Source organism: Hetaerina americana, unplaced genomic scaffold (genome assembly GCF_022747635.1).
Source record: "Hetaerina americana unplaced genomic scaffold, ioHetAmer1.1.p SCAF_9, whole genome shotgun sequence".
Taxonomy (NCBI): Eukaryota; Metazoa; Arthropoda; class Insecta; order Odonata; family Calopterygidae; genus Hetaerina; species Hetaerina americana.
The window spans coordinates 9,844,355-9,859,483 of record NW_027287538.1 but is presented as its reverse complement, the minus strand read 5'-3'; the positions used below and the strand labels follow the sequence as shown (position 1 = coordinate 9,859,483).

General features: G+C 36.1%; 1 protein-coding gene across 4 annotated transcripts in view; it reads right to left on the bottom strand.

Annotated features, from left to right (window-relative positions):
* Positions 1–210: 210 nt before the first annotated feature.
* mbl (splicing regulator muscleblind) overlaps positions 211–15,129 on the bottom strand; it is an 825,097-nt gene continuing 810,178 nt past the window's right edge. For 2 of the 4 annotated variants that reach the window (XM_071597906.1, XM_071597907.1), the window contains one exon: positions 211–8,646. In XM_071597906.1, the coding sequence (XP_071454007.1) occupies positions 8,330–8,646 (317 nt within the window). In that variant the 3' untranslated portion in view covers positions 211–8,329. The remainder of the gene's footprint in view (positions 8,647–15,129) is intronic. The other 2 variants (XR_011703029.1, XR_011703030.1) reach the window with 1 other exon arrangement.

Genomic DNA, 15,129 nt, shown 5'->3' with positions numbered 1-15,129 from the left:
TTCAGAAAATCACTTTTTGACTAATAAATCCATTAAAATTTGATTTTACTACCTTATATAATACCATTTCTACGGCACTGTTTGCAAGATGTTATTTATTCAGCTAATACAATTATATCTTTTTATGTTCTATCCAAATATCTGTTTGATTATAACATCCAATTTTACTTGGAACATTTTTTGAGGCGTACTTAAAAAAAAACAGTAACGTCATTTCACAGAATGATTTATTTAGTACTCAGAAATGGGGTTTTCCCTTGTATTTGACCCCTTTTGTGTCACTTTCAACATGACCCTTTGGTGTGCAAGCATTCAAAAGTGATTAAGATCCCATCATGCATTTTAGGAGCAATGCCTGACAGTCAAAAGACATAAATTCAATAAGTGGACTGGTCTGATGTGAGAGTGATTTGGTGTCATAATGGAAATATACTTTTGGGAAGACATTTCACCAAAATGAAGGCTAAAAGAAATTACCACAATACCAGATGCAAGTGTAGGATCGGCTAGACTTTTGCAATGGAATGTGATATTTTTTTGAACTTGCATCCACAGTTTCGTTTAAAAGAGACCATTTCAAATTGCTAATTTGGAAAATGTCTTCTCAAAATTTAAATCATTTTCTCTACTGACTCTTTCAAGATATTTCATTTGCAGTCTCTTAACATAAGCCATACAGTTTTTTCATCAAGTTCAAATGAGAAGTATGCATTTACCTATAAATATGAATGAGGCACTGTCTAAAATGAATCCTTCCTCCATTAGCACCCCAAACTGATAAATGGCATCATTCATCAATAAAAAATAAAATTATTTTCAGCCTTCCTTTTCAAATAGGATAGCTTTCTTGTATTGGAAACCATTTGCTTATTAGCAGACCACTCTTAAAATGTTATAAAAAATTTAATTTCTTCAACCATTTTTCTTGCTCAACACTCCACAAAGCATTCCTTAAAATAAACCAATACTTTGAGCACTTTTTATTATTATTTAATTTTCACCTGTACTCTTAGTGTGCAAAATATCTTGAAAGACATTACATTTTTTACATAACTACCACTTGGGAAAATCATGACAGTTTAGGAATCAGACCAACATAAAGTTACCATTGACAACATAATCATTTCTGCAAGTGGTTGACAAAAAAAAACAATGGTTTAAATGTAACAAAAAGACTGCTGTCATCGCATTACATTCTTTCATCTCTATCCCCAATTAACATTCTAGAGTAAATATCAAATGAAATATTAAAAACACTTTTGACACCAGTGAAAAAAAAAATTTCACACACTTAAAGGGCATCTGCTCATCCCTCATATAGAGGAATATTCAGACTGGGCGTCAAAGTAACTTTGCTAACAATATATAAACATAACAAGGTACGAGTAATGGTTATATTGTGAGACTTAAATAACAATCTTTACTAAAAATATCACAAAATTATCAATAAAAATGAAAAAATACTGAGCCATATCCTATAAAACCAACTTTTTCCATACAAGATTCAAACAAAATTTGGCTCAACTTTCCTTCTAATTATCAGTTCTTCCAAAAATATACACAACTAGATGACAACACTTCCCTCACGAAGTTGCTGAGAGGAGCAGATCAAGGGTTATAACTTAAAGATGATTTGCATTTTCACACCCTTAAAGGGTGCCAAATAAAAGTGAACAATTACTATCATTATTATTATTATTACAAATTTTATGGCCACCAATTCTGCACTGATATTCTTATAAACAAATACCTTCCCACAATCATCAATTGTATGGAGGGTTATTGGGAGCAAAAATAGTATTCAGCTCTTTTAAATTACATCACAGTGAGCCATTATCTCCTGTGGAAAGAAAGTTTTATGTCTGTTTTAAATTGGAGACCAGTGTATGGGCGGAAGGTAGTCGGCCAAGAGAACAAGGTAAGTAAAGTCACAAAATAAACTAAAAAAAGAGAGAAAGTCATGAAACAAAACAATAACAAAAATGCCCTTATGAGCCTTCCTTTTTCGATGCAGCTGTGAGCATGGAAAACTGTAGGAGCAGGTATCAGGAACAAATGTTAAATAATTGAATGGTAAAAAAATATACTTTACAAGATAAAAAGCACACTAGCGCTAACTTCTTTTGAAGTGCTCCTCCTCCACTCATTCATTCGCTGGTTCCTTTCCAAACACTCCATTGCCCAACCTGCGGGATAGTAACCAACTTCCTCAAGGTACGTCCAAATGAGCAGACCCAAAAAGGAGATAAGAGTGGTTACTTGAAGAAAATATACGCAGGCAAAAGAAATTTGCAAAAGAACAACAGCTTATGAAAAAGTGAGGGGGAGGTGGGGGAGGATTCAATTGTGAGCAAATAAATTGTAAATACAAATACCTGCTGTAATTGGAGATAATGTGAACGGAACGGTAAGGGGGAAGGATGGGGTGGGGGGCAGAGAAAAAACTTTTCGACATTTTCAAAGATTAAGGACGAAAACCGAACATATTTCAAAAAAATGAGAGACTCGATTACTGTCAAGAGGAAGGAATTTGAATGTTTTTTTTTAAGAGAAATGGTAAATTTGTACCAATTATTTTAAAGAAAGCTAGGATGGCAAAAGGCATAGGCAGGATATTTCATTATTTGATACATGGTGCTGGATGTGTCAAGAATTATGTAGACCATGCAATAGTAAAATTGTTGCCCTCTTTCCAAAAAAATGCTCATGTGACCACACATGGCCCTTCAGTGCTATTGAGAAAGACCATAAAATCAAAGGACTTTGTGAGTAATCACTTGTTTTATCAAACACCTTCCTCACTAGACGCTCACATGCATGCATTCACTCAACCACACTCACTGTCACACAGATCACACCACTCACACTTAAATATAACCTCTCGTAGGAACTTAAAAACTGGAGTGGCTATAATTTAAAATACATATAAAAATCTACACTCTTTAAAACTGCTTTCCAATGAAAAGATCCCACCATTTCAAAAACACCACTGTAAACACAAGTCATGGACACTTACAATATTAGTCAATTTCATTGCATTCAAATAAAAAATATAAAAAAAATACAAACATGCTTTCGTTTGTCCTTATATAATACCTCAAGTTTTATAAGAGTAACAATTATTTTGAGATATTCCTGTGGCTTGGACATATTATATACTGACAGGTAAGAAGTGAGAAGGGACAGAGATTAACTCTTAAACCAGCATATTTAACATCATCCCCCAGAATGTTCATTTACTAGAGATTTCCACAATTTTATGTCCAGGAGGTTATTTTTTTTAGAATCAAAGAAAATATGTCTTTCCTCTGGTAAGTGAATCAGAAATTCAACCTAGCAACAATGGTCCCCAGCCTTTCCAGGAACGGCTGAAGTGATTAAGGGAGGCTGAGGAAAATATTTCATTCCTGCACATACCTAACCAATTAGTTCTTTCATTGGTAGTCCCTGCCCACTTGCCATCAAGCAAGTCAGGGACCCTCAGTAAAACTTCCTTTTATCCTAGACCTGTACTTTCAATGCATCAATTAGTGCCTTCTCACAGCCAACAAAAACAATTCAATACAAGTTACAGCAGGGTTGAAAACAAGCAAGGGAGTCCAAAGTTTGGTTTTCAAAATTCACTGAAATCATCAACAATGATCATGAATAAAATGCAGCCAACTGACTATATTAAATTTCCATTTTGAATACAGAGAAAACTTTCATTAACATTCAATCTCATTTTCAAAATTTATTTAAACTTTGGACACTCCTCATGCACAATGAAAAAGCTGGCAACTACTTATATGCTTTTAATCATAATATTAGTAATAATCATATTAATAATCATCTCTAAATATACATGCAATATAAAATGCAGGGTGTCATTCTGGAACAAAGCATGTCCATTCTTTTTAAATGTATCTCATACTGGAGTATGTGTGTGATTTTCATTATTAGATTGAAATATCAACAACTGGTATATGTATCACACTAATATTCTTACTTCATTCAACACACACACATGAATGTTTAATACATAAGTTTAACAATTACTATTCATAAAGAATACACATAAGCCTCTTAGTGAACATTTTCCTATTAGAGGAAAGTAAATCTTTCCTTGTAGACTAAGTTTCAATGAAATAAAATGAGTGGGTTTTATTTCTGTTAGCAGAAAAAGGTGTAAGAATGGAAGTGCTTTGTATCCAAATTTTATGCAAAGCCACTTGTACGGGATTTGGGTGAATCATGGCAATGTAAAAGTATGAAGCTGCAAAGAGCACTTTGAGACCTCACGGGGCAGAGCTGAAGGATTTCCCGATTGTTTTTTTTGCACTATCCATACTTAATAGCCACTGCTAGCACAGAAAGATTCCCACGTCAAAACACTTGCTCTAAGAGCACCACAGATGCCACCAAGTCTTCTGTAGGCGAAGAGGTCCTTCAAATCAATGACTAATGAAGAGCAAGTAGGTTAAAGCAAAGGTTATGATGTGTCTCGACAGAAAATGGATAACAAGTGACATCTGTACCCTCTCCCTCTCTTCTCTCACTTCACCCAACCTCTGCCCAGTCAAACTGAGTATAATCTTATGCACGAGGACACAACTATGCACACTCCATTGCAGCACTTGAAATATTCACAGGTTCGCTCCGAGCCCCCAAAGAGATCCATAAGAGCGAATATAGCAGTGTATTTTTAGGTTTCTATGCAAGAAGGTACGGAGAATGAACAAGCTGCATGCAAAAATCATGATGCCACACTATAAGAGTACATCAAGCAGTTTACTTTTTGTTTGTCGCAATTGTGGGTATATTTCAATATAAGAGTCATTTTGGTTCACTCGATTTGGGGTGAAAGCAAGCCATTCCCAAGGAAGCAACAAAGCGCTGGCTCTTCGGGATATGTTTTCCTTCAGAGCCATTGGGCCGGGTTGCCCATATTGGCCATTGGCTCCCTATTGGCCAAGCTGCCCTTCAATTAAGGACAAAGCCAATGATAAGACTAAGAGGTCAGATGGGAGAGTAGCCACCACTTGCGTACTTGAAACAGTGCCAGCAAAAAGCTCCTAAGAACACACGCAAAACAATTATAGAAGCACTTCTTCTCGTTTGTCATCAATCCCTTCACTTGTGCAACACAAACTAAACCCTGCTCATAATCAAGCTCATTCTGACCTTGATTTTTGAAAACACAATGCATGTGGTTCTCACACCTTTCCAAAGCTCATCCCTGTTCTAAACCTTGCTATTTAAAAGGGAAAAAATGGACATCAAACATTATTCACTTGGTAAACAAGTTGGCCAAACATTATTTACTTTCTTTCCAATTCCATTTCCAGCTCCTCAATGCAACTGCCATTCCCTTCAATGATTGCTCATGATCCTAATGCTATTTGTTTCCAGTTTTTAAGAATTCACCATACTTATTATAACTACGTACACGTCTTTTTTTTTCTTCTGAAGACACTGATTATGCTGCTGATTTAACTGCTGCAAAAACTTTTTAGAACTAACTCCTTGCCCACTAATTGATTAAATAGTCAACAAGGTACAAATCTGCACTCCCAAAAATCAAATGATCTATATAAAAGGATTAAAACTACATAAACAATGCATTCTTTAGAACAACTTAGAAATTAAAAACTCTAGGGTTACAGCCTAAAAACAGTTAAAAACCCTCCTTATTTTCTCTACCGTTATCACAATTATACAGTAATAGATGATTTATTTTTTTTATACATATCTATCCCTTAAATACCAAAACAACCAAATCAATAGAAGTTCTCAAACAAGTTTGCAGCAACTTACATTAGCCAACCAAAACAATGTCCTCCACGTAGCCAAGTGAATGAGAGGGGAGAAATATGAGTGCTGCCCCTGACCTACCTTTGATTCTTAAATGCTGTTCAGGAACATTTACTTCAGTTTTAAAAAAATGTGGCACTTCTTTCATCTGAGAGATATCACGGAGTACAATTTTTAGTGCAAAGAAGACCCTAAGACAGTGTTCTTTATTCCTTTTTGAATATCATCTCATAATATCTCAAATTCTTCGGCTTCTCTTCTCCCAGATATTACTTTCATTCTTGCGAGGCTCTTCAGTCCATTTTGCACTAGTTTTTGTAAAGGAGAAACATCCTAACACAATTTGTCACAGCCTCCAAGACAGAACACCAGTTAGAGACTGAGTTTATCATTACCCGTCTGACTAGAACCAATCATGATTTCTTAAAAGAAAAATGCAAAAACAAAACAAATATTAATTCATATTCCCTAACCATAAAGTGATCATGACCTGGCAGCGGGAATAGTTATTTGCAATTATTCTTGAGTCGAGTCGTTGAAAAAAACATTTGGAATAATTGCATTGAATGCTTTATAAACTGTTGCTCCTTTGGGCTTTTTCACAAACAACTTTACACTAAACATCACATTTCAAAAACCAATTGACGTTTGGGACAAATTGGTATGACTCTCCTCAGAAACATAACCAGATCATGTCACATCAATCACCTTCATTGGTAACTAATATTAATGGTTCCATGTTTCTTTTAAAGAATTTACAGTAACCCTAATTTTTTGGCTTTGCACATGGCAACGTATAACTAATGTTTCAGAGAAGCAAAAGTTTCCAGAATGAGTCATGTTGAGCCCAAGAAAACTCAGTCAGTAACATTGTTGGTGTCAAACATGACTCCCTATCTTCATTTGGCTTTTGATCTTGTGCCTTCAAGCCTTTACATCACACCTAAAATTAACCAGCATGTAGTGCAAGAGGAAGGATGTTATTTTCACCTCTTCACTGTCTTAGTGCTCTCCAAACTCAGATCACTGTGACTACAATGCCTCCCATTTACGACCATCACAGCCCAGACACTATTCATCTTTCAAGGGCTTCTTTACAATTTAACATACAGTCCTTCATGTATAATTGATCATCTATGTACAGTCGAGACCTAGGGACATATATATGATCATATATAATATATATTGTTACTTACTAGTACGGTACAATACAAAACAGTACCTCAAGAGTACCCCTGCCTTCATAAGTAAGGGCAATAGAGATTTCTTTCTTTCAATGATACAAAACGAAAACTTGGACTAATAGTATAAAAGACTGCCACAAACACTTTTGCAGAGGGCAGAGAAACCAATCCCATTTTTACCTTATCTTTGCAACTCACTGAAATCTTCATTCCACAGCCTTTTCGCCTCCCGACACAATAATTTTTTTTTCTTCTGAGTACAATGTGATCCCTTAAATACTTCTAACTACATTGCCCATTATTCTATTTTATATATATTTATACTTTTAACTTTTTCAAATATTATGATGTTACTTTTTGTTTAATTTCAACACCATAGCTCAAATATATTTCGTGCCATTACATGACATTATATAAATCTTAAAACACTTTTATTTTGTCACAAACAACATAATAATAAAATTCTTAAATAGAGAGAGTGATACTTTGTTCATATGTATGTATGCATGTATGTATATATACATAACTGTGTATATATATACATGAGTGGTTAAATTAAAAAATAAAAGACTTTCCCTCCGATCCCCATATTCACACACACACACAAACAAAAATTATTTTAATAGATTAATAGAATGACGAGATCTGAGGTCAGAAACAGTTCCTCTGAGCACACATCCCGATTCCAAGTAAACCTTATGACATCCACTCCCAAACCTCCCACCCTATTTTCCACAGCCACCATAAAAACGCCCACAAACTCCTCGCCTCAACGCCCACCTCAATACATTTACATCCTCCTCTTTATATCACTTCACCACGCCAAGAAACCATGGACAAGGGGACGAACAAACAGTGCGTGTCCGTCGATATGGGATTGGGAAATCTTTAAACTCGAGCATTTTCATTGCACGTTCCTTTTTTTATGTATATTCCTCGTGGGAGGATAGGGAAGGGCAGGAAAATAAATGGGAGGAAAGGAATGGACTTGAAACTTTTTGGAAGGAAGAAATAGCATTGATCAAGATTGTGTTAGAGAGATAGAGATGAACCTAATGATCTAAACAAACAATACAGGGGGGAGGGGGAGAGGATGGTGATGCCCAAGGGAGTAAGAGGCGATATTGACAGCTGTGCTCTACCACCATCTGCCAGTCAAATGATGTGCTTGAGGAAAAATATTCCTTTTGCCACACCCTCCTTCACCTCTTTCAATTCCTCTCCTTACTTCCCCAGATCACAGTGACTAAATATGACAAGGGTCATTACATTTGGGAGTGGGGAAAAGAAGGGAGGGCTGTTTATTTTTATATATATATATATGTATTATTTTTTTTTTGAGAACTTTCTGCTCAGATATGCCCACGAGTCATGATTCCCGTTGTAGATGCTGTTGGGGTGATGGCCGTATTGCCAAGGGCATGGTGCAGGAGTGCCCATGAGGGGTCGGGGCTGGGCACCGACTGCCCCCTCCCCACCCCCCCACTCTCTCGAGAACCATCCCCGGATGGAGAGCCCGCAGCCGAAGCAGCGGCCACTGCAGCAGCCATCTCGTTGGCAGGAGGCAAGGGAATGGGGATGTGGTAGTATTTGCAAAGAGAGCGGGTGCACTTCCCCTTTGCAGCATCTCGACAGACTGTCACACGATCGTCCACTACTTCTACATGGCCTGAAAAGAGAGGAAATTGACTTGTAAATGGTGGTTTCAAGGAAATTGGGCTCTGCATTGAGCACCGATGCATTCATAGCAATGGGAAACATTTCCCTTCAGGGATGTCGGAGCAGGGTCCCCCATGATCACAGCCAACACTCACCCTAGAGGGTTATATGGAATTTCAGATGAAAAACAGGGACCGATAGGGGATATTTTCCAGCAATCTTAAGGATTATAGTAGAAAAAAATGTTCAACATTCATAGCCTAACTTCACTTTTACCCAGCATTTATAAACCTTTAACTTAAAAGTGAAAAATAAACAAATTATAACTGTACAATCATTCTTAAAATGGAGATATTGCATCTAGAAAGCAATTAAATGAAGGTCACCAAAAGTTTATTTAGTTTCATTGCTAACAGAGTAGAAGGGTTAGGTAAAAGGGGAGCAATTCTTGAATAATGCCTGATTTTTTTTTTTAGTTTTGGGATGAAATTAGGAAAAAAATTAGAGACACTTCAACTTCAATAAATTAAATGTTAAACAATCATCACATATTAATGAAATATGAGTACATGGGAATAGATGTATCTGATGCTCATCGGTGGACGCAAAGCAACACAGCTGGAGCAGATCAGGAGGGGTGCCTAATATACACCACTGCTGCTGCATTGGCCAAGATATTACAAGAATGCAAGTCAACTGGGGTGGACTACATACATACATCATTCTGAGTCATCTTGCTTTTTTGCTAGAATTTTTATTTTTACAAAACAAAAAGTTTTCCAAGGTATTTGATGTTTTAATTTAAACATTTTTGTACAATCCCTACTTTCCAATTGTCATTTCCTTTGAATTCATTAGCCATTATAATTCCATATCCTCCTTTAAGACGTGCAAATACAAAGTTTTACTATGGAACAAATAAGTCACTAACTATCTACACTGCATTATTTCAATCAGTATCATACAATGCATATGAATCCACAAGTGCCATTCTTTTTTTTAATTCATCCTTCGTCAGACATTTGTTTTTTTCCTGGCTATATGATTGGTTTGGCTTTCTTGAAAAAAAAAAATGTTTTGCTTTATTCACTTGATGATAGTTCTATGTTCTTGTAAATTTATATTTTCACCCTTATAAAGTGGCTGAAAATGGAAAATATATTTGAAAAGGTTTTTGCACACATAAAAAAAAGTTATCACTGGCACTTTGTTGCACTGATGGCGGTTTAAATGCATGGGTAACATCATTAAGTATCCTATGTTGCCAATGCATTCAGAATGTTAGTGGTGTAATGACATTTGTGTCGGCAAGTGCAGGGTTTACTTATTCAAGGATCATCAATTTTCACAAAGTGTAACAATCAACTTCAGTGCTTCTCTTTTCCTCCTCCTCCCCCACTGTGTATCCCCTCTTCTGCCCGTTTCACCTAACCAATCAGTCTCCACCTCCCACCAACTCAAAATCCTCCAAACCCCCCCTCCCTCCTTCCTCTCATCAACAAGGGTATATATTCGCAAACATGTATGCAATCTTCACTTAAAGATGACTTTAAGTGTCAAAACCCAGGAAGCCATTGAAAGGGCCAATACTGTAACACAGATCCTTGACTTGATATGCAGATCCTCTTCCATTTAGTAACTCCCTCCTGCATAAGGATACATGATTTAAGATTTTACACTTAGAAGGAATCAGATGAAAATTATATCTAATGTTTAGCTGAATGATTTATCTGAATATCCCCATCACTTTTCAGAAATTATTTTTATGAATGGGCATTGCATTCTCCAAGAAGAGTACTATAAAATGTTGAGGATATTTTATGAATATTCATATTAATTGTATACCTATAGTCTAAATGGGAGTAGGATTTCATTTCAAATGCACAAGAGGACAAAAAAGTTTTCAAATTATATACAATTCTTTCACGAGCCAAGAGTGAATCATTGGACCTTGAGTTTTGTGCTGTGTTTTAAATCATCACCAAAGTAACCCTCCTAAGAGGACACATTTGATCTCACTCTCCGAACACTTAGAGTTTAAGTCATGTATTATCCTGATGTTTCTCAAGCTACACAGCAACATCCCTAGTTTTCATCTTTATTATAAGTGAGTACAGGCAAAATACATTTTAATACCTTAATTTGCCTTTAATGTTCTTGTATAATTTTTTTCTTGGGGTGAAAATTGCTCCATGTTCATTACTGTCTCAGCTACTTTGTATTCCACTTGCATGCTTGGTGCAAGGAGTGCTGCTGTTACATTCTGCAGGTTCTTATTCACCATTTGGGCAACCCTGAGGTTTATCTCAAATTTATCTCTTTTCTCATGAAGACATGACATACAATATTATTATTATTATTATGTAATCTACCGATTAAGGTAGGTTTTTGGATGGACAAAATTACAAATTCAACAACTTGTGACCCCCAGCAAAACACAACATCCCACTCTACCTCAGGTCCCTCTTCATCTCTGAGTACTTTCTTCCTCCCTTCATCCCGTCCAACATCCCTATCCTGTTCCTTCCCTTTCCTCGTTTGCCTAACATTCTCCCCTCAATCACAGTCTTCAACATCCCACTGCCGGTCAATAAATCCTTCATCCACTTTTCCTACCTCCATAGGATTTCTCCCAAAAAAACCCCCTCTTTGCCCACCATACCAAGTACTTCCTCATTTGTTTCCTTCTCTGTCCATTTCACCTTCTCCATTCTTCTCCACACCCACATTTCAAAAGCCTCCAATCTACGTCTATCCTCCTGCTTCAATGACCATGTTTCCGCGCCGTACATAGCTACACTCCATATCAAAGTTTTTATGAGTCTTTTCTTAATATCCTTACTCAAAGTCCCTGTCATCAACTCCCTCCTCCTTGTAAAGGCCTCCTTGCCTAGCGCAATTCTTCTCCTTACGTCCCTACCACTTTGACCATGTTGGTCCAAAACACTACCGAGATACATAAACTGTTCTACCTGCTCTAGTTTTTGCACTCCTATTTTAATGTTTAGCCTAGCCTTCCTCTTTCTAGAAAATCGCATAACCTTTGTTTTATTAATATTGATTTTCATCCCATACCTGTTGCACTGAATTTCCAATTCACTAAGCAATGCTTGCAACCCCTTGGCTGACGGACAAACTAAAGCTTGGTCATCAGCAAACCTAACTGATTTTACGAATTCCCCGCCCACTTTCATTCCTACCTCCAGTTCTTCCCATGCCTCTTTGATCATTTCCTCTGCATACAGGTTGAACAGCAATGGTGATAATGGGCAACCCTGCCTTACACCTCTTCCTAACACTGCCCAACCGGACTCCCCGTTCCCCACTCGTACCTGAGCAGTCTGAGACATGTACAGGTTGCGGATTAGCCTCATTTCCCTCCAATCTATTCCTATTTTTTCGGAGTACTCATTAGTTTTTCCAAATTCACTCTATCAAACGCTTTTTCGAAACCTACGAAACAGGCAAATACCTCCTGGTTGTGTTCTATATTCCTCTCGATTAATAATCTCATTACAGCAATGGCATCACGCGTACCTCTCCCCTTCCTAAACCCAAACTGATCATCCCCTAAGTAATCATTTGCCCTACTCTGTATCCTTTTGTTTATGATCCTGAGAACAACTTTAGCTGCGTGGGATATCAAACTTATCATCCTGTAGTCCTCACATGATGTAGCCTTTACCTTTTTCGGAATAGGAACTAAAACTGATCTCACAAAGTCTTCCGGCCAGATTCCCTCCTCATAAATACTACGGATCAGCCCATATAGCCTCTTCCTCCCACATTTTCCTAAGCATTTAAAAAGTTCCACGGGAATGTTATCTACCCCCACGGCCTTATTTAGTTTCATCTCCCTTAATGCCCTTTCTATCTCATGGTCTAGTATGCCTGGACCTAAGCTGTCCTCCGCTACGTCATATTCTTTTTCAATGTCTAACTTTGTTGGTATAAGTTCTTTAGCATACAATTCTTCTATATACTCCTTCCATCTCTCTTGGATCTTTCCTGTGTCAACTATTACCTTATCCACCTTATCTCTAACTGTTAGCATAGATCTCCCTTTCTTACTTCCCGATAAAGATTTAACTATACATATACATATACATATATATCAATCATTGACCTACCCAAAAAATTGCATATAAATCCTCTCGGTAACTGTGTCTTATTTGCAGATGATGTGAGCATTGTGCTGTATCAGAAATCCTTTGAAGATTTGATGTCTCTAGGTAAAACCATTATTCAAGACATGGGCATGTGGTGCTATGGGAATAACCTTATTCTCAATGAAACAAAAACTCAGACCATGATTTTCTCTGCAAAAACCTGCCATTCTGCTAAAAGTACTTCTCAGCCTATGTCAAATAACTGTAAAATTATTAACGAGTATAAATTTTCGGGAATATATTTTGATAAATACCTGAAATGGGACCTGCACATCACAAATCTAAGTAAAAAATTAAATTCTGTGTACTATCTTCTTTCAATTCTGAAACATACTGTTAGTATGGATCTCCCTTTGGTTAGTATGGAACTCTACTATGGTCTATTTTATTCTCTTGTATCATACAGCATCATAAACTGGGAAAGTGGGTCATCAACCAAGTTAAATAAAATATTTATTATTCAAAAGAAATTGCTTAGGTCCATGTGCAATAAACCCTATAGAGCCCACTGCAGACCTCTCTTTCAAAGCCTTGGCATCTTAACAGTCCCTGGTGTTTTTATTTATAATTCGGCAATTTTTTTAAAAAGGAGCATGCCTCTATTCCCATCAAATAATGGCACACACGCCTATGGGACTAGGGCAAGAAATCATCTGTGTGTAGTGACTGCTAGCATGACAATGATGTCCAAGGGACCTCGTTCTCTGTGCATCAAAATATTCAACAGGCTTCCCATTAGTTTAAAAAATGAGAAATCACTCTCTATTTTAAAAAATAAGTTATTTATGTACTATAATGAAAAATGTTTTTACAGTGTGAACGACTACTTCAATGCTGGGTAATTCTGAATTTTATATTGTGTAAATTCTTAATTATGTATGTAGGTGTAATTTTATTTATTTTTTCTCTGGCTAGTAATCCAGTTACTGCACTTCTTGACGTACCCTATACGATTACATAATTGTATGATGTTCTGTTCCATACTATGTACTTGTCAATTGGGGAAATAAAATTATTATTATTAAAATAATTAATATTCATTTCATAGTGCTCAGATTTAACAACAATCTAAAGATATGTATTTCTGATGGTCACTTAGTTGGTTTAATTATGGCACAAGACCATAATTAAACCAGTTCAATAGAATGACAATATACTAATCTGGGAAGAGATATTTATTGATGAACCATTGGTTTTACAAGGAGAATGAAGGAAATGAAAAAAAATAAGGAGAGACTTGGGATAAAATCAGACATGTGGGCAGAGCCAAATGACATGTAATTAAGGGTTTTAGTTTACCCAAGATAATTGGGTGAATTTGAATGGGTAAAGGCTATTCAGTGAATTTGCTATTGTGTAAGCCTGTAACTGTCTAAAGGATGCTTTTTATAATAGCCATAGTTGGCATACCAACGGGATGAACCACCCCTATTTAAAAATCAAATATTGATGTTTTCTTGCTATAAAAAAATATAAAATCAACCACTGAAAAAGTTTCAAAATTTGATTTTAATGTGAAATGTATAAAGTATTTCAGTTTGGTCCGAACTGTCATTATGATTACACTGCAAAATAATCAATGGTAGATTCTCTTGTGACATAGGAAGCACATGAAAAAGAGCAGTATTTATTTAAGAACACTGCATATGAACATGAATGTTTCACCATTAATGCATTTTATTGATTAACATCACTAGAGTTACGCCAATTTCAGGATTTTAAATCAACTAATTTACTCTAACTTAGCTTATCACTCCTTAATTTATAATTATTAGTGAAATTTGTTATGATTGTTTAAAATAATCATCCTTTCTGCAAATGAAATTGAAGCAACCTTCACTAACTATTCACAAGTAAGGTGAAATATTATGTCACTTGGATGCAGGTAAACTGGCAAATAAATTGATTAATGAGTATGGAATAGGAGCCACTACTCCATAAAAACTAGGAATCAAGGAAGGAGACTGCATAGTTCTTCGATAAAACTTTAAGCTACCAAACGAATGGGTATAGAATTACAAAACAAAAATCCCTTAAATGCATGATATATTGTGTCAGTGGTTAAAGACACAATGCAGTGAAGCAAAACCCCTCTAAGAATATTAATTATACCCTAAGAATTTTCCAACACTGATGGATCTTGAAGGACCTTGTGAATTTTCTGTTGACTGGCCAATCAGATTCAATGAGTATCTTGACATTCAGAGATACAAAGTGTCTAGTGAAAAGTAATTGGCTGGCTAAAAAAATTGTTAGTAATTATTTATAAATATTAAAATAAACTCATTATTCAACATGATTTGACTGCTGAACAAATATTTAAT